The sequence below is a fragment of the Psittacula echo genome, assembly GCF_963264785.1.
Source record: "Psittacula echo genome assembly, chromosome: Z".
Taxonomy (NCBI): domain Eukaryota; kingdom Metazoa; phylum Chordata; class Aves; order Psittaciformes; family Psittacidae; genus Psittacula; species Psittacula echo.
Genome location: NC_137742.1, coordinates 36,510,144 through 36,537,997, shown reverse-complemented (window position 1 = coordinate 36,537,997; position 27,854 = coordinate 36,510,144). Strand labels below are relative to the sequence as shown.

Below are 27,854 nucleotides of genomic sequence, written 5' to 3'. Positions count from 1 at the left end.
AAAGATGCCCAAAAGCAAGAAAAAGTTATAAAATGTAAAAGTTATTTGTCATGTATTCTTCTGAAATTTTAGTAAAATTTACTTTATCACTAAGTTAAAATTTTTTTTCAGTCAAATGCAGTTTTCAGCAGCTAACTGTTTCACAAAATGTCAAGTAAATGAAGGTAATACAGAGGACTTTTTGCCAGTGCTTTAGCTAGTTGTTAGACTTCAGTAGCCTTTAGAGACCATTAAGTACCCTTTGGCTAATTGGCCAGTGGTAGATTAATCCTCTTTTTATTCTAGCAGCACTATTTTAACACCTTTTGCACTCTGTCAGTGTAGTATCTGAATGACAAAATAATATTGTGCATGAATAATAAGCAGAAAAGTTAAATTAACATTTCATGTTTCAAATGCCATACCTATGTGTCAGGGAAAAAAAACTTCTTTTAAAGCCACTGACATTCAACTTTTTTAAACAATCTCATGTTGACATCTTTCTGAAGTGAATCTTCCTAATTACTGCTAATTGCCTATCAAGAAAAAAAAAATCTTTCCTTGAAGTGCAGTTGTCTAGTATAGATGAACACAGCTCCAATGTGCATAGTAAAGACAGGCATGACACTTGAGGTGTGCTACATTATTAGGAGGTCATACTAAATATGGTTTGCAATGAACAAAGCAGCTTTTAAGGATGTTTAAGGCACTGAAAACGTCAGTCTCTCATGAAGTGTTTAAATTAGTTCCCAGCAGAGAAATACAGATATCAGCATTCAGATAAGAGGTATATTTCTCATCTCAAGTATTTTACTTCAGAAAAAACAGTTGTCCTATTGATAATGCCACTGTAACACAATTGGAGTTCATCAGTTTTATAAAAGCAATGCTTACACTGTTATCTATAGAATGGCCCTTTCACACATACAAATAATAAATTCAGTTATCATTGGGAATACAGTTGTAATCACAAACGAACTCTTATCAAAATTTTTAATATCTTCTTATTCATGTGATAGTACTGATCAGGAGTAATCATCTTTTACAAAGAGCTATTTACTGTATACCACTTCATAAACAAATGTTTTACTTGTAATTTTAATTCAGCTATTTTATAGTTATTTACAGATAAATTTCTTCTGCAACATATAAAACCCCAGAATTATAACATTTGATTTAACTATAGTATCTTATAAAATAAAACAACAAAATCAATAAAATCAGAGCAGATAGGTCCATTTTAAATTTTGTTCTGTTTTACCTTTTCATTTTTCTAAAGAATGATAATACCACATAGATCAATACCAGAGAACATGCATCTATTCTAGGGAAAAACACATCCATGTATAAATGAATTGGAGCAATACATTTTGAGCTGAATTCTCAAAAAAATAATCTAAGTACAGAACTGCACATTTCGCAACCAATGATTTTTTCAAATAAATTATGAGAAATAAGAAAAAAGTAATAATATAGGTAATATTATATATATTATATATATATATCATCATCTATTAAATGATGAAAATGCTTGTGAAACGTCATCTGTATAATGATAACACCAATTCAAAGATAAGGGGTTTGACCTGCAGCAGTTCTATTTCAGCTTGCGTTTTCTATTACTTTAATTTAATGTCTCTGTAGGAGTAAATATTACTGTATCCTATGCTTAATTTCTGTATTAAGAACACCATCTTGTTTTCGTACTAAAATAGATACAGCACTCCATCTGTCCTTGCAAATTTCAAAGGAATATAAGAACTATTAACTATGTATGTAACATTACTTATATAAGTAATTTCATTATGATCAATTATATGCTCACAACTACTTGCTTTAATTTTTGTAGGGATTGAATTTCCAATGCAGAGATGCAAATTGACAGAATATACAGATGTGCACGACCTTGTCTATAAGGCCTTAACATTTCCAGACAAAAAATTATATAACTTAAAAAAAAAAAAATTTCTTAAAAAGAAAAATATTTAGAGTATATTATACTATATCTTACATATTAACATATTAGAGGTATTAATATCTACACAGACTACACATGGTACATTAAAATAAGTTTTACTACAATTCAATTAAAAATGAAACGTTTCATAACATTGCGTCCTGCTTGAAAAATATCTGGATGTTATGGCAACCCAGTTGTGAAGATTTGGCTTGAGTCCAAACCCAGTGTTTCCATGTAACCACCATTGTTACCTACACAAATACAACTTGACTTAGGTATTCCAACACATAACATGCCTGTGCACGGTAAGTACTGCTGCTACATATAAGCAAAGACTTCCATCTGATGCACAAAATTTGCCCTAAGATTTCCACATCTTTGTAATTACTAGAGAATATAGACATGGAATTCACACAATCTTTTAAAGTTAGGACTAGGTTTTACTGCAAAGTTTTTTTGCAGGGTTGAACAGTATTTATCTGATTTTCACCAAATATGAGAGTTGGGGCAAACTCATGAAGCTAGAAATTTGATTTTTTCATCTAGGGTCAGGGACAGTGCTTGCCATATTCCCTCTGCTTAATCTTAACACATCTAAGCACTGCAAATGAACTACTTGCATGAGAGCCAGTCAGGGAATTTCACAATCCCTACAACTCATTACGAATTTAACAGCAGCAATACTAAGTATTCATATGTTTCAGATAACACATACAAATATGCTGCACTAAAACTCATTGGGGGAAAAAATTAATAATGCTTCCATCTGTTTTCTGTATAGCTCACATAAAACAGAAAGAAACCAAAATGAAAATGCTATTTTAAAGACTGTTTTTAAACTTTCCTTTGATTTACCCGCTTATTTCCAAAGCATACAGCTTTATATCTTTAAAAATTAAAATTATTTTTTAAAGAAAATATAAGCAAGAAAGGAAGAAAACAGCTGAAAGAATGGTGAAATATTAATTTAACATCTCCTCATTTCCATCTGTTTTAGAGAATGAACCATTTTCTATTGAAATGCTGCTGCTGCATCTCAAATATAAGCAGACAGGTATTCTGCGCTTATAGGGAAAACTGTTTCATCTCCCATATTCTGGCCTCCTCTTAATGTATTGGTTTTGTACACTTAAATCTACTTTTCAGCTGCTAACAGCAATTTTCTATCAACCTACAGAAAACATGTCTAAAAGATACAAAAGGTTTGAAGAAGTGATGTAAGTGATATTTTGAGATAAAAATTACTAAAACCTATGTACCTTAGAGGTACAAGAAGCAAGTTGCAATATTCAAGGGACAAAATTTTCAAGATTGCTCTATATTAAATTTTACATAATTATTCAGACATCTAATTTGTAACTGTTTCAGATATTAACAAAAGATTAAAAAATATCTGCAGAAGCTTCTTTCTTTTTTCTTTTCTTTTTTTTATTTTTTTTTTTTTCATGTAGACAGCTGTGTACAAGCAAAGCATTTTAAGTGCAAACTGTATTAGCAAAGTTAGTCACTTAGGAGTTTAGGAAAACTTCTTTCATGTAGTCACAGAGCAGGACAAAAGTAGAAATACACAACACAGAGTTTGAAAAAAAGGGTAAACCACCTGGAATTTTTGTAGTCATATAAGGGTGATTCTGTGCAAATACTAGTGTATTATTTACATTTCTAGATAAGAAAATAAGGGATATTACTAGCCACTTCTGAGAAGTATGAGGATGCTGATGACAGACATTGTGGGGAAGATGCGAAGACAGGGATGTATTTCAAAATAATGGACTGCATTTAAAAATCACCACTACAATGGTACTGCATATAAATTAAAGTGAAAATTCATTCCTGGATTCTTGTAAATGAACCCCCACATCCTTATCTTTAATTTTTAATTTATGTTATCATTGGAACCCTTGCTAAAATTACAGGCATAAATGAACAGTTTGAGTAAAGTACTCCGTACATTACATATTAAATAGCTGAAGAGACCATCACAAGCAAAAGGCATATTTTCAGGTAATGCAGAAATTAAAATATACTTTCCCTTTATCATGATTATTATCAATATTATGACTTATCTGGGCAATTAATTATTTTCACATACATGAACAGTTTGAGGACAACATAGTGCCTAACCTCTGCAATTCAATGTCCCAGCTTGAACCACACCTACAGTTGCTGTCTCTTAGCACTTGCCTGATTCTCTTCAGCTTGCTTCACTGAGATATATGTGTAGACAAAGTCACACATTTCTCTTTCATGCACGTAATACTGAAGGACCGCAGGACTACGTTTGAATCTATGAATTAACAGAAAACTGTGCACAGGCAGACCAGTTCCGCCACAGAAGAGTAAACCCTCTTCCAGTGCCTGTGAATCTTGTGACATGATATGGCTAGTTATACAATCTCCAACCCCAAGAAAGTAACTGAAGCTCTTGCCATGTTAGACATCAAAAGTAGCATGGAGAGCTGAAAAATTAACCTGAACATGACACAAGCTATGGTAACAGCCCATGATTACCTCATCAGTTGCTAGTGCATCTTTTGCAGAGCAGATCATATGGTGCAAAGAACTAGTAAGGAAGTATAATCATATTTCTACCTCCTCTAGCAGTAGCTACACCATGAGGTTCAGGCACTTTAGGCAAACTAACCTGGCTGCAAAACCAAAAAAACTCTTCTCCTTAGGTTACAAGGAGAGTAGTAATGTGTGACTTCTGCAGGGATGCCAAAGAATCCTGTGAGCCTCTACTCATTGTCTGCAACAACTAGAGTCTAAGGCAGAGAAAAATGAGGACAATCCCAAGGACGGAATGCTGTAAATAACCATTTTTAAAAAGAATCTCAGGTGCAGTTTCCAGATACTATTTTTTGTCTATTAAGTATTCTGATTTGTAACACTTTTCTGCTGTTGTTGAAGATACCTTAGTTCTTGACTTGTATTATTTTACGCCTAGGAAACAAAAAATAAAATCAAATGTATTTTGAAGGCTCATGCATCTTCCTTGGTGAAGTGATAAGAATGGCTGTACTCTCCTCCTTAGTGCTCCTGGCTATGGGTGTGTCCTTAGCAGTTTCTTCTTGTAGTGAAAGGGAGTAGCCAGGAGAACAAAGCACAGGCATTAACTTTGAACATGCAAGCTTAAACAAGGTATTGTGAGAGTGAGAAAGCTGGACTAAGATGCAGGCTCTAACAAAAATGTTTTGCAGTAAGCTGGACAAAGAAATATCAGTTTGGAATGGGTAAGAAAATAGGGTCAAACACAGGAAACTTCTGCTTTGCAGGAGACCTCAAAGTGCTGAATTAGTAAAGCAGATTCTTCTGAAACCTGGAGGAGTTAAAAAGAACTCTAGGACTAAGTATTTTTTTCTGACATTGTTTCCCCAAGGACAAGATGTGGGAGCTATTGCTATGGTCCTGCTCTCTGATCATTGATACACCTCACTAAAAACCAAAGAGTCATAAGCTGCATGGAGGAAAAGGAGAATTTGGTGTTCCAGGAAAAAAAAAGACTTGCAAGGACTAGCTGCTAGCTCCATTGTTCAAACTCTTCCTGTGCTACTTACCTAAAAAAAAAAAAAAAAAAAAAAAAAGATAGTCCTTCCAGATAAGAATGAGGACAAAAGAAATAACTGTGAAAGACTGGCAACGATTGTCATGAATGCATTAAATTTACCACATGTGCAAAATTTAAATTGAACTACAGTGAAGATTCTCCTGGCAGCCTTCTGCAGTTCTTCAGTGCCCTCAGAGAGAAAATTTGCCTTATGCCTAAATCATCTTTCTTGAAAAATTAAATCTATTCTCCTTAAAGGAGATGGAAGCACAAACTGACCACTAGCCCTTTTAAATAATCTTTTAGGCACTGGAAAACTATTTTGGCTATTACACTCCTTCAGTCTTTACTAGAATTGATCTGTTATTTTATAGATTTCATTAATTATACTCCTTCAATTTTTTCTCATATTTAACATGTTCAAAACCTAGAATTGTTTTTTTTTTCTCCCTCCAATATGTGTATTTTATGTGTGGTGTCTGAAATAAGACACAGTATCTCACAGAGTGCCTTGACACTGCTAACTGCTAAGTAGTGAAATAAATGCCCTCTCTGAAATTCTCTGTAGGAAATAGTGCCTGACAAACTGGCAATGGTTTACTATGAAGAGTGGCAGATTGACAAGCAGGTGGCTTTCATGATTTGTAACACCATTGTCAAGTTCCTGAGAAACAGACACTGGTATTTGTCCAACCTGTGGACTTCTGCTAAATAAACACACATACCCACAAGCCACCCCCCTGCCCCACAAACCGGTCAACTGCAATGTTTGCTTTTCCACAACTTATGAGTTTGCATCTCACATATGTCAATCTTGTAAAGGGAAGGATAACATGTAAAAGTACATGCATCAAGTATGAACATTTTAAAAAGTAGAGGCTAACTACATTTCAGTGGTAATTCACTTACGATACGTCATTTAAATCTGGACTTGGTCTGTGGGATTCAAACTACAGAAATTATCTTACAGATATAAAAGAAAACCTTGTTATACTTGGGAAAAAGCCTCAAGAGGGCCAATCTCAAATCTTTAACTTCAGTAAAAAACTATTTCTTCTTGCCTTAACTAGTAACTGATTTTTAAATCAAACAATCAAGAGACTTTTCTAAAGATTTTAATGTTTAGAATTGAAAAATGTTGGCAAGTATCACAATAATTATTTTTTTCCTTCATGGCTAACTTTCAAATTACTTTAGAAACCAAAACTTATATTAGGAATTGCATCTTTTTTACACTTTAAAACGATTCTTTTTTAAGTAGAAGGTGCAACATCCATTTGCAGATTACACTGAGTCTATTGCTGAAACACTACTTACAAAAAATGTCTGGAAAAGTCACACTTGACTTGATATAAAAGCTTGCTTTTTTATTATTTACCTTAGTTTGCATTAGGTTTTACATTACATACATGCTTTTGATAATAACAAAAATGCACAGCCTTTTTCAATCATAATTTATAAAGAAACCAAACCTCTAAATATAAGCATTTTGGCAGGTTTATGTGTAAATACAGTCACACACCTTTTCTGACCACTGCTTACTGAGATCCTAATGGCAAACATTTATTGCTGCACATCCCCAAAGGCAAAGTGAAGCAAGAAAAATTAAAATCCTTTAGGAAATATAGTTTCCTGATTGCAGCCATACAGGAACAGTCATTTTGCTACAAACACAACAGAAATTACAGACTTGCAATGTTTAGATCATTTTAACTAACTTAAAATATTGTTCTTTCAAGTGACCTAAAAAAAATGAGTAAAACAACAGTAGGACTATATTGTACAGGGTGTTCCTAGTGATAATCATACTTTCTTCAACACCTAATACAAAACACAGACGTTGTTTTAACAAATACCACTTGGCTGACCTAGAAGATAGGACGAAGGAGTAAGAGAGTCACGTCCAATTCCTCATGGATTCTCAGCTCGGATCCTGGTTTTTGCAGTTTACCTTATGAACATGATCCGAGTGACATTTCACAAATTCCTGGATAAATGTTGCTACACTCTGCCAGCAGAGATACAGGCTGTGTCATGCACAGATCAATAATAGCACTGTGTTTCATCAGCCTCAAAATCAAAAGTGCTTCATCTGGCAAAAGCCGTGGCCCTGGAGGATCTGACATATATAAACTGAATACCCTATACACAATGTCTACTACAAAAGCTGCCAGTGTGAAGACAAGTCTGGAGATACACAGTGAGTGCATGTAAATAAGAAAATATGTATTTGTATATATAAAGAAGTTTTTAACTCCTTGTGAAAAGTAAGAACAAACATCACAAAGCAGCAGTTGAGAAATGGAAATGAAACTAAAATTTTACAATTCTTGACAGAAAAAAAAAAAACAATCAGGATAATCCAATATTTGTAATCTTGAGGAATTTACTGTAAAATGCCTTTTGAGCTATACAGAGTAATATGTATGACAGTGGGCTGCAATAAAATGTACTCTAAGCTACAAATAATGCCTTCTTATCAAAATTATGAGAAAACTTTTCTTCAGGGAAACTACTCAAAGTTAGAGGTCTTGAGACTGTAAATCATCATAAACATCGTAATTGCAGTCTCACACCTTGATATAGGGCTTTTTTCCTAAGTAAAGGAAATTTATGTCTCCTGCTGCTTAGCTTTCCTCATGATTACCTTAACTTTATTCTCCAGGGACAAAGCTTGTAAAATTTCTGTCTTCAAGTAAATTGTAGATTTTTAATTGAAAATTGGAAAATTGGAAATTTATCAGAATGCTTTTCCCTCATTTGTTCCTCATCGTTGATTTAGGTTTTTTTTTTTCTACCAAAGTTTCTATTGCAAACAATTCTTTGAAAAATAAGTATTTTTATTCTTTGGAAGCCAAGCTTTTAACAAAGCGTATCAGCTTGAGTCTTTTATCAAGATTTTGACTAAAAAAGATTATCTGACTCTGTCTCCCCATTTCAAATGAAAAGCTTTCTCCTTTAAATATTTCACTACTACCTCACTAAAAAACTGTTTCCTTACACTCCACCCTATAGGTAGACAAAAGAATATGAAAAAAATATTAAAAAATAGTAATTTACCTTTTTCTTTTCTGAATTTACCTTACCAAGTTACGCATTACCTCTACAATCAGTAACTCTAAAGGGATGTACCAGACCAGTGTAATCCTAAATTGTGTGTACGTCACACCACAAAAGCTATTATTCCTTCTTTTTTCATTTCTTCTGCTAAAGGCTAATTCTCTTTTAATGTTCCTATTGCACCCCATGGAACATTCATTTATCTTAGGTCACTCTCTCCATTTCATTATCCCTTTTCCCTGTGCCATGAGTCTATATTTGTACGTCTTGCATGGTGATGGCTTCTTCCTCTGCCTCAGAATTTCTCTTCTTTATCACCTGATGTTTGAATACCATTATAACACTTCCCCTTGGCTTCAGTTAGACTCTTATAAAATATTGGTCTGACTTTTCTTAAATCTATCATCCATGTTTACATTTTATTTCACAGCACCATTAAAAGCATTCTGGGTTTCATCACAAAAATACTGTTGATCAGCTGTGCTCTATGAAGTATACATATTTCTTCCCTCAGTTCCACAGATAAATGAAGTGTTACTGAAGTTGAGAACATACCTTTCTCTTTGTACTTTTCATTACCTCAGTTCACATAGCTAAATGTATCCTCTCTCTTCCCATCTCTATTTTTTGTTGCTTCCTACAGAACAGACTTTTTAGTTTATTCCCTGTAGAAAGGCTGCCCACTGCTAACCATGAGCAGTTGATTTCTCCCTAATTCTTCCTTTTTAGATTAACTGTCCAATATAATTGCAATTCTCTGACTCCAATTGGTAATGGTCAATTAAAGTCACATAAAAATTACAAACCTCATATCTGGTATGATTCTATCTTGTTTCAGTTCTGTGCCCTTGAATTTTTTTTCCAATTTTCATTTGCTAGACTGAAGACTCTTCATGCAAATATTTAAACTTCAGTTACCTTTTAATTTTTAAACTCCTTTTAACTTTCTGAAAACAGCAAATTGTTCTCTGGAATGGTGTATTTTCAAATCTTTTTCATGAGTCTTCTTGAAATGCTTTTTACTTTTACCAATATCTTTCTTGGATTCTGGGTTAGAGCTACATAGGGAGCATATTCCCAAATCATGTCAAGTGAAAGAAAATACATTCTCTCTGCTTCTATTGCATAGCCTCCAGTTTATATATTCAAGGACTATGCTAGTATTTTTCACAATGGCAATGGGAGTTCATGCTCAGCTCATTACCTACTAGGACTCTCATTTTTCTTCAGAGTCCCTGGTTCCCAGGAGACAGCAATTCAGCCTTGCTCAACATGAACTTGAGCAATGTATTGGTTTTCATTATGATGTAATGATTTCCTCATTAAAAACGCTGTGAGGTCATAATGATCTCTACTTTTCAATCAGCCTCTGGTGATGATTGAAAGCTTAAAATAGCTGTCAATGACTGAAGATATCCTCTTACACTGGCTTGGGTTTTTTACATTGCCACTAATTTTTAAAAAATGATTGAAAGATTTTACCTATCAAACAAACAGCGAAATGACTGTCATATATTTCACAGTATATCCAAATAGAATAGATGTGTAAGGTGTAAACCATTATCTTGGGGAAAAAAAATAATGTTATCATTCATGTGAGGGAACAACTGAAAAATTAATTTCATGGTACGTGAGATTCTGAGCTACTGAAAATGATTAAGTGGTACTCATATGCACCAATTTAACCTTAAGGCATGAATTGAGACACATAATCTACACTGTTCCATGTGTCAATGCTTAGCTCCAATCCAAATACTAAGTGAAAACCAACCATGATGATCATTTCTGGAATTTAATCTCATAGGTACATTTTAATACAAGCAATCACTGTTACACAGGGACACACAATAAAAAATAAATGGATGTGCTTGTAAGACTTCTAGATACTTTCATGTCATAGAGCCATTTTTGCAATCCCATGACCCTGCTCCTTCAACTTCCAACTCCTCAAGGAACAAGCCCATTTCTTGCCGATTCACCTATTACATGCACCTATCTACCTTCCTAACCATGCTGAGCACCCAGCTCCACCAATCTTATGTCCAATAGCTTCACAATGAGGGATAATTATTGAGCAGATTAGGACAGGAGCAAAGGAAAGGGAAGCAGGGTAAAAGGACACATTAGAAGAGGCCAGGAGAATCAACTCATGATCACAGTATAAAGAAATGCAAAAGTACTTCCCAAGTGTTTCATGACTCTTGAAAACTTGCAAACAGAGGGAGGGAATTCAGACTTCAAGGTATGATATAAAGCGGCTAGACACTCAAGGCATCTATTTCTTGCACTTTAGTAGCACCTATATAGAATGATACACAGAGAATGGTACACAGACTAACAGTCTATGTATATAGAATAGTATATATATATGTATATAGTCTAGAATACTAAATCATACAATATGATAACTATTACAATATAATGATATTTCAAATATTACATTCCCTATTGTAATTCCTTCCATAGAATCATAGAATAGTTAGGGTTGGAAAGGACCTTAAGATCATCTAGTTCCAACCCCCCTGCCATGGGCAGGGACACCTCACACTAAACCATGTCACCCAAGGCTTCGTCCAACCTGGCCTTGAACACTGCCAGGGATGGAGCATTCACAACCTCCCTGGCCAACCCATTCCAGTGCCTCACCACCCTAACAGTAAAGAATTTCTTCCTTATATCCAATCTAAACTTCCCCTGTTTAAGTTTGAACCCGTTACCCCTTGTCCTGTCACTACAGTCCCGAATGAAGAGTCCATCCCCAGCATCCTTGTAGGCCCCCTTCAGATACTGGAAGGCTGCTATGAGGTCTTCACGCAGCCTTCTCTTCTCCAGGCTGAACAGCCCCAACTTTCTCAGCCCATCTTCATACGGGAGGTGCTCCAGCCCCCTGATCATCCTCATGGCCCTCCTCTGGACTTGTTCCAACAGTTCCACGTCCTTTTTATGTTGAGGACACCAGAACTGCACACAATGCTCCAAGTGAGGTCTCACGAGAGCAGAGTAGAGGGGCAGGATCACCTCCTTCGGCCTGCTGGTCACACTGTTTTTGATGCAGCCCAGGATACAGATGGCTTTCTGGGCTGCGAGCACACACTGAAGCCGGCTCATGTTAAGTTTCTCATCGACCAACACCCCCAAGTCCTTCTCTGCAAGGCTGCTCTGAATCTCTTCTCTGCCCAACCTGCAGCTGTGTCTGGGATTGCTCTGACCCAGGTGTAGGACCTTGCACTTGGCATGGTTAAACTTCATAAGGTTGGCATCAGCCCACCTCACAAGCGTGTCAAGGTCCCTCTGGATGGCATCCCTTCCCTCCAGCGTTATCATCCGAACCACATAGCTTGGTGTCATCGGCAAACTTGCTGAGGGCACACTCAATCCCACTGTCCATGTCACCAACAAAGACGTTGAACAAGACCGGTCTCAACACCGATCCCTGAAGGACACCACTCGTTACTGGTCTCCAGCCGGACATCGAGCCATTGACCACAACTCTTTGCGTGCGGCCAGCCAGCCAGTTCTTTATCCACCGAGTGGTCCACCCATCAAATTGATGTCTCTCCAATTTAGAGACAAGGATGTCGTGTGGGACAGTGTCGAAGGCTTTGCACAAGTCCAGGTAGATGACATCAACTGCTCTGCCCCTGTCCATCAGTTTCGTAGCCCCACCATAGAAGGCCACCAAATTGGTCAGGCAGGATTTCCCCTTAGTGAAGCCATGCTGGCTGTCACCAAGCACCTCCTTGTTTTTCACGTGCCTTAGCATGCCTTCCAGGAGAATCCGCTCCAAGAGTTTGCCAGGCACAGAGGTGAGACTGACTGGTCTGTAATTCCCTGGGTCATCCATTTCCCCCTTCTTGAAAATGGGGGTTATATTTCCCTTTTTCCAGTCGTCGGGAACTTCGCCTGACTGCCATGATTTTTCACATATGATGGCCAGTGGCTTAGCAACTTCATTTGCCAGCTCCTTCAGGACCCGCGGATGGATTTCATCAGGTCCCATGGACTTGTGTACGTTTAGGTTTTTAAGATGGTCTCGAACCAGATCCTCTCCTACAGTGGGCCCAAGGTCTTCATTCTCACAGTCCCTGAGTCTGCCTTCCAAGACTTGGGTGGTGTGGTCAGAGCATTTGCAGTGAAGACTGAGGCAAAGAAGTCATTAAGAACCTCAGACTTCTCCAAATCCATGGTAGCCAGTTCTCCCGGTATCTTCCAGAGGGGGCCTATGTTGTCCCTTTTCTGTCTTTTATTCGCTATATACCTATAGAATCCCTTCCTGTTATCCTTCACATCCGTAGCCTCACCCCTTTCCTGCAAGTTCAAAACACAAAAGAACAGAGAGGTCTATATTCAAGACTAGAGCAAATAAAATTTATTTTTACCACCATACACAGGTGGTCTTGAAATGCCATTGAATTCAGCCATTGAATGCATGTGGTTAGCGGTTAGTAAATCACTTTCGTAGTTAATACTGGTAGTTAGTAGTAATGAATAATTCATAGACCACTCCAGTGAACAAGCCTAAGAGTACTGATCCAATTGCAACCAAAACTGGTTTTCTATGGCAATCTATGAGAAAAACAGACTGCCAGTGCTGAAATGTAATCTGTCAACATATGAATAACTATTCCTAAAAAAATGGATTTTGGGGGGTAAAATTTGATGAGGAATAAATATCATCTGACAAAACCTTATATTATCCTCAGAACTTTACATAGTACTGAATGTTCAGGAACCCAGTCTAGTTCTATGCTTAACTTCAATTAAATGATCAGATCAGACTGAATTCAGTGAAAACACTCCTGTGAGCACAAAAGAGAATTCAATTACAAGAGTATCTGTTGAGCTTTTCCAGGTCTCAGATAGTATCTTATTCAGGAAATTTTTGGGAGAATAAACTACAAACTGAGTTCTATTTTTTGTCTAATAATAAGATTCAATGCACAAGGGAAGTTTGTTTAAATCACAGCGAAGGTGAAGAAAAATAAACTACATATCACATGAAATCCATGAAGAAAAAAATTACAGGATAGTATTTTTCAGTGCTTACTATAATATAAGTATATACTGTTATTGCATTATATTATCAGATAACTATATGAGATGTGTTTATACACATGTATACTGTCTCTTTTTCTAACATGACAAGAACATGCTAATCCTTTTGATACAGATTTTCTTTTAATACAAACCCACATTTTTTACAATTTCTACATGATACAGCAATATAAATAGTATTGAGTGCATCCACGAACTTCATGTAGTCTGCATGATTTTTTCTTTATATTTTTCTAGAATTTACCTTCCTCTAAGTTATTTCATTTTGACAGCAATATAACTTTCACAGTTCTAGTTCATGCGAACTGCTCTCTTTAATTTATGAATGAGACTCATTTCCTACATGCAATGTACTTCAACTGTTGTTCATCAATAATTCAACAGGTCTATTGTAATTTTTCTTCAGAGATCAATATAAATGCAAAAGGTATTTTGCTTTATTTTTATTTTGTAATGACAGCACAGTTTAATGATAAATATATTTAAGTGTAGTTCTGTTAACAGAACTTAGTTCAGGATCTGTAAGTTTTCAATGCAGTCAACTACAAAAATAAATAAAACAATATTTTTTTTGTGGAGTAAATGCATTTTAAAAGGCCAGTTACTTTTATGTTTATCATTTCACATTCCTCATTTTATTTCCAAGTTAACTTCTTTGACAGAGTAGAAAATAAAAATTTGAGAACTGTTTTAGATCAGCAGCAATGCTGAATCAGTAGTTTACCTGAGGAAAAATTATATAGACATTTCCCCATTTAGTAACCAAAAAGCTCGAAACATATCTGTTTAGCTGATCATGTTTATTTCAGGCAGAATTTTGGACTAGGACTGGAAAGAGGTGAATTCTAGAGTCACAGAGCATCATCTGACTCTGTTCCCAGTCTTTATAAGTGTGACATATAGCCTGATTTTCAATTTATTAGGTTCAACAACGGTCTAATAACACTACATTATAGCAGAATCTAGTCTTAATATTGCCAAAATATGTGTCAAAGCCTTCAAAAACTACATGTAGGGCCCCGAAACAGTACTAAAATGCTATGAGATTTAACTTTAAAGTATAATGCACACAATTTTTCCTACCTACAGATAATGTTGCAATTCAGGTCTGGAACACTGTGGTAAGTCAAGGAAGAATGTCTTTCTCTCAAGAATACACAGACTGGGGTGTGTTTTGAGTTTTGAATTATCTACTGTGCCCATAAAGAGGTCTTTTCAGGGCATGCATACACAATGAAAACAGCAATATGACCTCAGAAGCTAACAAAAAAAAAAAAAAAAAAAGGAATTAACACCCAATCAGATTTTGAGAAGATTCAGTCTCATACTGGTACATAGTTTAGCTCAATTATTACGTAAACCTCTGCTGTCTTACATCGTATTTGCACTCTGCAAAGGTCAGGCAGCATATCCTGTTTTATCACATTATTATTCCTACTGGTTTACCTTTTCACTTCTGCTGCATTTTAAGGAAAAGTAAAATAGAAATTTCGCTGTTGTGATTTTTAAACATTTTTACAAACTGTCTTTACTTCTTTTTAAATATTGTGCCTGAAGATTACAGTTGCTGCAAATTAACCAAGACTACTCTTAGTCAAAGCAGCTAGGACAGGATAACCTGTACACTTCTAAAGAAGGAGAGGACGGGGAGAAATCACATTTTTTATGATGTTTTGGGGAACAAAATTTCCCTAAGAAGATTCACAGTTCTTTGATTCATTCATTTTTATATTTTTTTTTTTACTACTACTGTAGTAAAAATAGAAAGTCAGAATTCCTGCATACAATACTGATGTAGCAGCAATTTCCTGCACAGTTAATCTGTAAAAAGTGCTATTTAAACTTAAAGTCTTCCTAATTTTATTTCTTCTAAATATTTTAATAAAATGTTATCATTCAGTTATTCTGTAGTATGATTAGTATCATCTGATGTATCTAATTAATAATATCTTTTCATGTAATGGAAAGAAAAAAACCCCACTTAATTTAGAAATCATGACACTTATGAACTTCATAAAAAATAGTACAAATGTGCTGGAGTATTTCCATTAAAGAGGATTCAAAATAAAATGAGGACACATGTTAAAGCATTTTGAGAGAAAACAACTGGATATGCCTGTGAGAATTTCTAACTGGACAATGTTTATGTAGAAAGTCCCCCAAAACTGTCAAAGCAATTACACATTTGCTGTAATGAACAAAACTGAGAAAGTTCCAAAAGCAGTTTTGTCTTACTGCAGGGTAATTTCAAACAGCATTCAGTTTATAATTTCAAGCTTATTCCTAAAATTTACTTTAAGAAAACCAGACATACAAAAATTGTTACGTAAATGAGAATACATCTCTTAAAAAGGGAAAAATCCCTTTATGAAAGCCAGAGTCAAAGTGACATCTTTGTGTAAATAATAGTTAAGTCAATAATTTACAAGGCATCTAAAATCAGCATCAGTTTAATCTTTGTTTCAGTGTAATTGCTGGTTCACTCATATTTGGGTACCATAAAAAGAGTGAAGCTGTGGTGCTGAATTTGCAGATGCAACACTGAATTCTGAGCTGTTCTCTGACAGACTGGGCAGTAAAGCCATGAGAATTTGTAAAGAAAGCCACAAACAAACTTTAAAGAATAAAAAGCTTTAGACTTTTCACTAGTGCTTTACTCTTCTGTTTTTTCATGCTCATACCCTTCTACAGTTGAGATAAACTTTTGGCAAGCAAATTCTATTGTAAAAGCAAAGTACAAGCTCAGGGAAAAAAGTTCCCTTAATATTCAAAGAAAATTGAAAATTGAATGGCTAAAATACAGTTTGGTGGGATTTTTAAAATGCTATCAGAAAAAATCCTAGGCTGCATTACAGCTAAAATACGCAAAACCAAAAAACCCCCCAAAACTAAAACCAAAACCAGCTCCTTTTCTTCCCAGTTCATCAAAAACTTAAGGTATGTATCTGCATGAATGCATCTGTACGTCTGGAAAACTTTATTTAAACCTTCACATTTTTTCTTTCCAAAGGATCTGTTAGTGTTTGACTGGTTGACATGTTTCCATTCTTTAACATTCAGGTTTTTTTCTGGAATAGAATTACACAGGAACTTGGCAAACGCTTATGGCATTCCATTAAGAAATGCAGCTTTTCCTGTGGCATCACCTGAGAAATGCTGGAGAACTGATGTAAAAGATCCTCTGGTACTTTTGAGCAGTGTACCTGTGAACGGCCTTGACATGAATAAGATAAATAGTTAAGATTTAACCTGCTTATGATTTTCATTTCTTATTCAATATACTTTGCCTGAACTTTTGCAACAAGAATGACACCTACTACATGAAACGAATTATAATTACTATGTTGTATGCAATAAATATACTCTTCTTATAACCAGTCAGTGATAGAAATTAAAAGAAGGGGCAATAAATCTTAGAAAATAAAATCCTGGATTTTTCCAAAAATTCCTTTCAGACATTTTTCTAAGAAACTTAGGAAATGCTAAATCCCTTTGCTTCTACATTAAGTATCAGCTCCAGCTGTGATTTCTGTACACTGATAGCAAATTGTAACTACCATAGTTCTGTACAGATGGTCTTGACTCAGTGTTGATGTGAATCCTTGGAGAATGTGAGCTTTGATCTCACATGTGCAGTCACTTTACAGTCATTTTTGCAGAAATATGCAAAAAAAAAAAAAGAATTGCTTTTGCAGAATCGAAACAAACCAAGAAATCTACATTGCTGCAAAGAGTTTACAAGGCCAAACAAAAAAAAAATCCTGCCTCAAATCCAGCATTCTGAACTCCTACAAACAGACAGACAAATATACACATACATACATGCCTGGGTGGATCTTCAAGAAAAATGTACAAAACCATACATATACCTACATTTCTGAAAATCAACAGATGCAAGACAGTCCTTAGGTTGTATGATCTGTAAAGCCTGTCTCAAAATGAACATCTGGAATATTAAAATCTTAAGTCTATAGTTGATTTCCTAGCACTGGATTCCTTGGGGATTATAACAAAGGACTGACTGCACAAACATCTGCCCCTGTCTGCTAATGGATCTATTTTCTTAGCCAAATTCAGGCAACATGGCATCTCATCCAAGACATGATGTTAACGTTTACTGTTGGTAGAATGGTACATTTAGCCCAGCATCACAAGTTCACTGTTACTGTAAGATTAGTCAGAACTTTATGATTTCATATTTGAGCTTATTTTTGGATATCAGACATTTTTGACACTCTTGAAGTATTTAAGACTCTCCCTAAATCTAGAGATCGCCTCAATCTGTCAGTTTTTCATGGTCTGTTTCCTTGTTTTTTACCATCTACCTACGCAAGAAAATTCTAACATCTAAAGTAACAAGCATTGAGAAGAAACAATGACAACAGTGTTCTTGCAAGTAAAAAACCACACCAAAAATAATTTCTCTTGTGGTATCTTAATACTTAAATATCTTAGTGCTTCATAAAAAAACCCCAAAATAAAACCATTAACCCCCCAAACAAACGTGTGCTTTAAAATCATCTGATCTGTCTAAATCATCGTTTTCTCTTTCAAACATGAGTGTACCCTGCAGTGACCGTGTAGGTTCTTTACCTCCTTAATTTTCACTTGGCAAGTAGCCCAAGCCTCTGTTCTAAATTTCCCACTTGGTAGCACTAGTATGGCACCTGAAGAGTAATTAGTCGTAAGAAAGGGAATTTGAATTGTTTGCTGAGAAGGAAAAAAATGTGCATGCCTAATAAAGATTTTTCCTTGAGTACCTGCAACATCATTTATGTATTTTTGCTTAGAATGCACTGCCCTTTAAATAGACCAGTGACCACTATTTTTTAAAAAACTTTCCAGAAATACTGAGTGAAAAAAAACTTGGTTTGGTTTGAAGACTATGCTGTTTCACTTTTAGTCAGTCTTCTACAATACAGCAGCATTTATCTTGACACAAATTTTGCCCCTTTCTTTTTTAAGTTTCCTGATAATGGCCTTTTTTATTTTATTTCTCATGTTGCTCTCATACAGACATCTAAGGTGTAGTCTTCTAAGAAGTCAAATCATGAAGATGTCTGAGCAAGTAGAATATTTTACCTAAATTACATATATAACTCTATGTGAAGTTTATACTGTCCATGAAACTTTACATTATGATACTGTTTGTGAGATAGGCAGATCTCCATTGGTTCCAATGACCTTGGAAACTCTTTTTGTACAATTCATTATATATACATAGTTATGCAAAATGAGTAACAGAAATGAAGTTTTCCGTCCTCTAGAAATTAGCAGTTCCCCAGCCCTATGAAGGTGAAAAGTGCTGCTCCTGGTACTGCTTCTGCCTTCTGTGCAAAGACAGAAATGCAAAGAAGTTTGAGAGGGAGGGGATTTGATTTCTTTTTTAATGTCTGCCTCCTTCTAGCAGGTCCATCTGTTGCAGCACTATAATTCTGGAAGCAGGATGCGTGTGTGACCAACAGGAGACAATTACTGGAAAAGTGTTTGTTGATTCAGCTCTATAAAGGGCAGGCCAATCACTACAGTATGAATAGAAAAGAATTCCAGCTGAGGAGCTGCATATAGATTAACCCAAAATACATATATATAAATGAGTATGGGGAAAACTAGAAAGGAGTAATAGTATGGAAAAGGATTAAGTAGGAATGAAGACCAAAGTAAAGAAAGCTGTCATCTTTGGGGCTTTTAACCAAATAGTTTATTAGTCTGTATTTTTATAAATCTTGTTCTCTAGCTTTCCACCTTGACAGAGAGAGATGGGATTAAATCAATATGGAACTGGTCTGAGAAACCTTTGGAAGAAAATTCTATTTGCCTTGAACGCTCTGCTTTTGGGGGGTGTGAAGATGATTTCTCCAGAAGTGCCTGCTCTTCACAGAGGAATGGGTTCTAGTTCATGTGAACTGACCAGGTTCTCAGGAAAGATCTCAAGCCACAGGTTAAAAGTTAAACTTCCCACACATATTTCAAAGAAATTCTTCCCTATGAGGGTGGTGAGGCACTGACACAGGTTGCCCAGAGAAGTTGTGGATTCTCCATCCCTGGCAGTGTTCAAGGCCAGGTTGAGTTGGGCTTTGAGCAACCTGGTCTAGCGGTAGGTGCCCCTGCCTGTGGCAGGGGGCTTGGAACTAGATGATTTATAAGGTCCCTTCCAACCCAAACCATTCTATGATTCTATGATTCTTTTTCATAAGAGTTAATTAATTGGATTGACAGTAAATCAGTATTATTTGCACATAGTAACTGATCCAAAATCTCACATGCTAGTATAAATAATAATATATATATAATATAAAGCATGCTAGTATATAACAATTCATAATCTTGATCATAACAAATTCAGAGACAAAAATCAATGTTATCAAATTTACACAAAACTACAACAACAGAATTAATATCAACATTGCAAAAACAGCATAATGAAAAGTAGTTTACTTCTATGGTCAGTTTACTAGTTTGAAGTCTCTAATCAGCCAGCTGTAGCTCATTTGTTAGTTTTTCATTGTTTTTTTTAAATACCTTCACAGAAGACACTGCTGTCTTTTTTTCATTCTGTAAAACAGCTAGCTGCTGCTGCAGTGACTTAATTCTTTCACGTAGTAGAGTAACAGGGTAGCCTGGTTTCCGAACAATGATATTTCTTCTTTTTGTTCTGTTCACTAAACATAAAATGGAATGTTACTAAACTGACAGGTCACCATAATTAACATGATTTCTGATTTTTCTTTGCTCTTCAAAGCACTGTTCTAGCCAGTAAAACATTTCTCAGTATGCAAGGTGGTAAATTAATTCAGTTAACCTGTAAGTGCTCTATGTAGCTCTTAATCTGAAGTGCAAACACTGCTAAATCAAAAAGGACTTAGAAGTTCACTGCAGCTGAAGTTTCTGATCTGATTCCGATTCCCAGAAATACAGGCTTCAGTACCTTTTTAACAGATTTTTTTTCTTAAGATCTAAACCAAAACACAGATAATTTTGTTTCATTGGCTGTGTTGGCTAAAAGGGGCACAAAGAACAACGGGTAGTGAAAAGCTTTATTTCAGTCAGTAGATTCAATGTGTGGGATTTAGTAAGAGTGTATTTTAACTGTGCAAAAAGACATTGCTTGACAGTCACTTTTTATATAATAATTTCAGTTAAAAATAATGAGCTTTGAAAAATACACTCACATAAATTTAAACAAGCAAATCCTGCAACAGCATTTAAGCAGGTTTGTGTAATATAGAAGAGATTTTGGAATTTCAGGCAGGAATGCTTTGCCAATCTTACTCACAAAGTTGTGGAAATACATAATATTCCTACCTTTGCTTAGAATTGACGGACATGATGTTGTGAGACAGCAGATCTTTCTCCTCTTGGAATGTAATTTTTCTAGGTCTTTATTCTGTGAATGGCCCTAAATGAAAAGCAAAACCACAAAGCTGGGAATTTTTCATTATGACACTCCCACCACAATACTCCAAAATTATCCAGTTTGAATTGAAACAACAAAAGTTAGTTCAAATAGTACACGATATTCTAATTATTTTTAATTTGAAAATCAGTCTTACAAAACCAACCAGCAAAGAGCACAAATTTCTGCCTTTCCCACCAAATGTAGAATAAATAATGAACTGCTATAGGTAAATCATAACTCTTCCGAAAGAATCCCAGAGGAAAATGAAGTGTCTATTAATGACTAGATTAGAGGCTGAACAAGAATGCTCCTTGCAATATGTAAAATGAAAATGACCACAGCATGGCTTTCTCCAAAATCAAAGTGGGTCTTAAATGCTCAGTGTATTTTAAAACACTTTTGTTCTGGAATTCTGCACCATTTATCTAATTTTCAAAATCTTCAGTTTGCAATCTGTAATTTTTGTTTTGCAATTTGTAATTTTTGTGATATCATACAAAATATTTCTGGAAATATTAATGACTAAAATAGCTGTTTATCAAATTTAAAAGAGTAAACAGCAACAGATTATCTATTAAATTTACTGACACTGTAGGACAGCATAGCTATGAATTCTAGATTTGTACAATCACCACCCAATTTGAAGGACAGGGAAATAGGTTATGCTAGAAAAAAAAAGAAACGTAAGTGCCAACTTACTAAACAGACTAAAAACAGACTAAACAGACTAAAACCTAAGCAAAGGAAAACAAAGGAGGTCAAGTTCTTGTAGGTCTGTTCCCTTTGAGTGGTCTCATAATTATTGTATTTCATGTCTCAAAGACCACAATGGAAAACAGTACTAAGATCCTATCAGTATGACCAGAGGATCCTACAAACGCTGAAGATAGGTAACTGGATGACAGATACTAGTCTGAAATGGTGACTGTAGGTTACAGAGAACAGTGCTCTGAATGGATGACGAACAAATGACCCATGCCTGCAGCAGAAAGACAGAGATTTCCACTTTAGGCCACAGCTCTGATAAATATATGTAAAAGAGTGCCAATAACTGTCCTGATACTGCACAGGGTATTATATAATTAAACCACGTGCGGCAAAACTGAGAAAGTCCTCATGTCATAAATTATCTCATCTCCAACCCCAGCCATAGCTCAGGACTTAAAGAGATTTCTCTAGCATCCCATTGTATGAGAATACCATGGCCCAGCTCATGTGTCCTTAAATCTTCAGGAGGGATTTAAGATTCCTGCTAAAACTGGAGTTCTCAGTTGTTGATAAACCTGTTTGCAATACTACCCTCTGTTGTCACAAACCATATTTTCAGGTGCTTTTCCTGCAACAGCGGACTTCTGCTGAAGTGTATTTACCCGATTAGGGCTCTTGGGATGGTTCCTGTTTATGTTCCAAGTCCACCAGTCTGTCACATATGTCAGAATGTACCAGAATATAACTATGTTTCTTTTTTTTCCAGTAGGAACAGAGAGTAAATGGGCAAACAAGAAATATACTGCCTGTGTCTACACTACTAAGCCAGAGACACCAGCACCTCTTGGATTCCCTGCCTTGTATAATCCTCACCATAGGAGCAGCAGGAGATAACAAGAGTAGCACACTTTCTCAGATTTTCACATATATGCATCTGCTCAATACTGGGTATTCTATACCAACAGATGGTTGAAGAATTTCCCTTTTTTCCAGCTTTTGTGCCAGACAAAATAGATCTTTTGATAGAAGCACACAATCAGTAATATATAACAAGATGAGAGTTGGTATTTGCTTCAAAATTTTGGAGACTAAGAAAGTATAATGTTTTCAAACTCTTTATTATATGACCACACATAACAGAATTTCAAACTAGTTTTCTAACAGCATCAAGTTGTTCAGTGTTTCAGTATTCTGTTTCTTGAACTAAGAAACAACAGTATCTTTTTGTGTTTTAAATTCCATGAAGTGATGTATTTGGGCAAATGCAGAAGGGAAAAAATATTAGAAACTGTTCAAAAGTCCAAAAATTAGTCATCTGTTACAGATTGCATGGAGGCTCTAAAGACCTGGGAAACAACCTCCTGGCCCTTTTCTGTGAAAAAACAGCATATAGATGTTAGGAATGAGGCAAGGGGTTCAAATCCCAGACAATGAATGTAAACAGGTTAAGAACAAGCTAAAAGCACAGTTTTCTCTAGATAGAATTTCTTGGACAGTGATAGAGCCAAAAGCATCTTTCTAAGACACAGGCAACTATTTCTGCACACACCAGATGAACTGAGAGGTGTTCATGCTTGATTCATCAGCACACCATTTTGCTAGAGGGGAGATGGGGATATTACTTGTTATGGGTTAGGTCACCCTGTTCTATATGGTTTTTCTGATTGAGAGAGAGCTTAATGGTATGTCTGCATCATTCTTTGGATTGAGAGGCAGCCGGATTTAAAGTAACTAAGTTACTGTAAGTCTGGACAGCTTAGAGTAACTTTACATTTTTTAATAAGCTTTTGCACATCTTACACTCCCTCCACTGTAGACACTACTATTCCACATTTACAGACAAATTGTTCAGAAAATATTCTAAATTCTAATGAAACTACCCATTGAGTATCTAGAAACAGATTTTTTCAGTTTACAAGAGTCAAATTAATTAAAAGGGGAACAGCAGTGACAATACTATAAAAATGCACAAGGGAACAAAACAAGTCCTATTATATACCTTTTTATTACGCAGGTGGGGTTTGCCTTCTAAACAAATAATGTTGCAGGGCTTTTGACTACCTTGTATTTGCTTTTTCCCCTGTTGTTTACTTCTATCTGGCAGTGGATCAGTATTTTGTACTGTGTTCGCAATCACCATTTCCAAACTTTCAGAAGCTGGTATTTCAGGGTCACTAAAACAGCACATTAAGGAAAACAAAACAAAATAAAATTAAACCTTAAAAGTTCCAAACAGCCAGTGCTTGAGCACAGAGAAAATAACACATGCAAGAAAGTAGAGAAACTAATACAAACCCCAAACAGTACTGAGTTGACTTATTCAACAGATGTTTACAAATATGATAAAGAAGAAATCTGTGAAATTATTTTATCAAGTTCTACTATGTCAAATGGAATCTCACTCTACAATGCCCTGAGTTGTGAGACTTTAATGGCTTCTTAAAGGACAGCTTTTGTTACAGTCTACAAAAGTCACACACATGAAAAACTACTTGTTAGTACTTCTAGTCTGTGAATGGCTCACAGAGACATAGTGGTTTTATACTTACTTTCATTTTTGCATTTGATAACAAAACAAACAAATGCACAGTACTTTTCATTTCTATTTAGAAAATTGAAGGCCTGAATCTAGAAACTCAAAGGCAATAATTATTGATAAAGAACAGTATTTATTAATAAAGAGGGAAGTAAATGAAGGTATCTCACTAACTTGTTGAGAATGACACCTTGAAACATAACCTTCAAAAATGTACACGATTCTATGACACGAATTCCCTAACCTGATACGTGTAGAATTATTGAAAGCAGTATTTATGGCTAGCCATGAAAACTGAAGCCATATAATTAACTTTTCACTTCACTCAAACTCAAACTGCAATAACAATTTGCTTGCTCAATTTTGTTCTTAAAAAGCAAAACACAGCAAATTAAATAAAAAGCTCACTGATTGCAACAGAAAAACACGTACGTTTTCTGTAAAATCAGATCTGCAATATTAAATAAAACAGAAAAACAAACAAGCTTCATATTAATGATAACAACTGACAAATTACATGGTTCTTAATTTCTTTTCTCTCTCAAGATCCTGTGTTTAGGAGACCCCTATTTTGCATGGGGAGAAGCAGCAGAAGGGTTTCATTTGCCACTGCTGATTTGCTCTGTAAGATATCTAAAGCCAGGATGAAGCCTAAGAAGATGATACTGTCTTCTTTACTCTTTTCTTACCTTCTCTTTTTTTGGGTAAATAAAGGCTGAAGGAATTTCTTTGCATGTCTCTTAGGACAAAGTATTGATATTCAGGGTGTGATAGCGATTCACCCAGTGGCTTACTGCTTCCTCCTCAAGTATGTGTGAACAAATAGAAGCAGAAGCAAAAAATTCAAAATGCTTATGAAGCTTGCCAGTGCAATTTTCTAAGGGACTTGTGACTCACGACTGGGACTCTATGCAGTAACAATTACCTTTAAAGAACTGATTTTTAACCATCATTCAATTAAAGTTAGTACAATGACTGTGCATAAAACATACATGAAATAATTAGTGTGGATGGTTCTTAATTTAAAGGATGTTAAACAGCTTGTAGACATCTGCTAGCAAGCTGAAATGGGTCATTCAAAATTTATCTAACTAAATTAAGGGGAAAAAGTGTTTCTCCTCCCGGGTCGGCATGTCACAAGATAACTAAACTGACTTAGTAGGCTTGCCTGGGAATCCTTAGCTGTCAGTGGTGAATATGCAAAGGGCCAGCAAATTAAATCAACCTGCCAAACTGTCAATTTCAAGCCTCATGACTGCATGAAAATAGCATCACTGGAAGAAATCAAGCATTGCCTTCTTTTGGGTTTCCTGGCACCTACTCAAATACTCATGCAGTTGTGGCTAATTTTGCATGCAAATTTCAGTCAATAAGCTCAGGACAAGACCTCCCAAGATATTTCAAAGGATCTGACAGTATTTTTTTTGAATACCAAATCAACAGTATTTGAAATTCAATCTCCATTTGCTAGTGCTTTACAAATGCACAGTGTCCCCTGTACAGGGCTAAGTTAATGAGAGCTGTACCTGCTTTCACTCACATCCTCCCAGCCGTCCTTACTGAAGTTCTCAAATACATTACTCATAACCTTGATGGACTGTTTGAGAAAAGCTCCATGATGTCCCAAAGAGCTCTTTTTCTTGGCTGTTTTTAATTTAACCTTGGTGCCTGTTATCTTGCAATTACATTGCCCAAAGGTTGCCACTGCTTTGGCTTCACCCAGTAAACACTTCAGCTCCTGCACTTGACTCAGCAAATCTTCATTTTCATTTCTCAACCTGTTAGCTTCTGCCACTTGCCCCTTCAAAGAGGCAACTTCTTTTTCCTGCGCATCAATCACTAACTGAAGTTCTGTTTTGTCTTTTTTTATTTCACAAATCCTCTTAAATAGTGTTTCCAGCTCATTTTCTCTTGTGTCTGCATCTTCCTTTTGCACTTTTAAAGATGCTTCCAAATAATTTTTCTCCTTCAATAAGTCTTCATTTACTTCTTTCTGTTTCTTTAATTCCCCTTCAATAGCTTTGAATCTTCTTTCTAGTTGTTGTACCTAACAAAAGCAATGGTAGCATTCAGAATATTTCGTCCTATCCAGCAGAAAAAAAAAATGTTTCAAATGTATTTATTATATGACAATATTATTACGTTAAGCACAAGGACAAAAGCAATCTGTAGTCCCTAATTTAAAAATAATTCTAACGTAGTGCAGATGAAAGCATTTTAACTGCAATAATACAGCTGTTGAACAAAGGGCAGATGGTAAAAGAAGTTAAAATTCCAGGCAAAGTGACACAGAAGTTTAAGTGTGCTAATGAAGCTTTCTGATGCATCTTGAGCTCATTACTGATTTGGTTATACATACTAATTGAATTTAAAAAAATATTTTCAGAAGGAAAACTATTTTCAAATACAGGCAATTTTGCACTAGCTATCTAAATCCCTGCCTTGGCAGGGGGGTTGGACTAGACGATGTCCAGAGTATTTTCCAATTCTAACAATTCTCTGATTCTGTGTAAATCAACAAGTTCTTTCAAGTGCTGTAAATACACAAATGAAATATTATTTTGATCTTCCAAAGAAACCCAAACAAATCTTAGCAAGAAATATCAGAAGCTCATTGCCTAAAAAATATGAAGGCTGAAATGCATTTTCTATTCACAGAAAGGGAAAATCTATCCTATTTCAGTGAAGCCACTTTACAAGCTTCTTATACATAGTTTCACAGAAGTGTATTCAACCTATATATGATATATATGCTTTGTAACAGCTTTTGAGGTTTACATATATTCAAGGCCACTAACAATAAACTAATTTTCAGTGTTCGTCTAGAATATTTGCTTACAGTTACAACCAAACCCCACAATTTCCAGAAATAAGGGGCAGTTTTAATTTTAGCAGATACTAAACCAAACTTCTAGTCTTTGAGATTTCTCCAGAATCTTGCAAAGTGCATCCTGGGTAGGAAAGACTATTTTTCAGGGAGCTATGGTAGAATGCACATGGTCAACTTCGACCTTATGCACTCACTAGCACTTAAAAGTCATGTACGACAGCCGAAAGGAAACAAACAATGAGCAGTTTCTACACCTATCCTTCAGGTACCATCCTAACTCTGTATATCCATAGAGATAAAAATTATGGAGTACCTGGCAAATAAAATTATAGTTCTGAAATGTAAATTATAAGCAAGCATAAACTATGTGACATTTCAGACGATAGCATTCGTATTATTTCAATTACTCACTCTACCTTAAGATAAATGAATGTGAGCACTTCCTATTCCATGTGTTATTATTTTAACATGATGTTTGTCATTCAGTAATAACGAGATGACAGCCTTCATTGCCTGACCATATGGCAAGTGTTACAAGTATATGCAATCACATCATCTGCTGTAAATTACCACACTTCCTACAAGTTAATTCACAAATAAAAAATAAATAGACATACCTGAACTGACATTCAAAGTTATAGATTTGTGTTTATTCAATTTAGGCATGCTTTTAAAGATTTATAAGTAATTAAATAAATATTGTTTTGCAAAATGACAAACAAAAGGCATGATACTGTTTGAAGGATGTCTTTTCTTTGCAGCAAACAAAGCATATGGTAA

General features: G+C 35.4%; 1 protein-coding gene across 1 annotated transcript in view; it reads right to left on the bottom strand.

Moving 5' to 3' along the window:
• CNTLN (centlein) overlaps positions 1 to 27,854 on the bottom strand; it is a gene marked incomplete at its 5' end in the record, with an annotated part of 196,332 nt that overhangs the window by 38,605 nt on the left and 129,873 nt on the right. Inside the window, 5 exon segments of the mRNA XM_080637807.1 lie at positions 20,040 to 20,069; positions 20,073 to 20,263; positions 20,907 to 21,000; positions 23,708 to 23,882; positions 25,771 to 26,291. Of these exon segments, the coding sequence (XP_080493933.1) occupies positions 20,040 to 20,069; positions 20,073 to 20,263; positions 20,907 to 21,000; positions 23,708 to 23,882; positions 25,771 to 26,291 (1,011 nt within the window).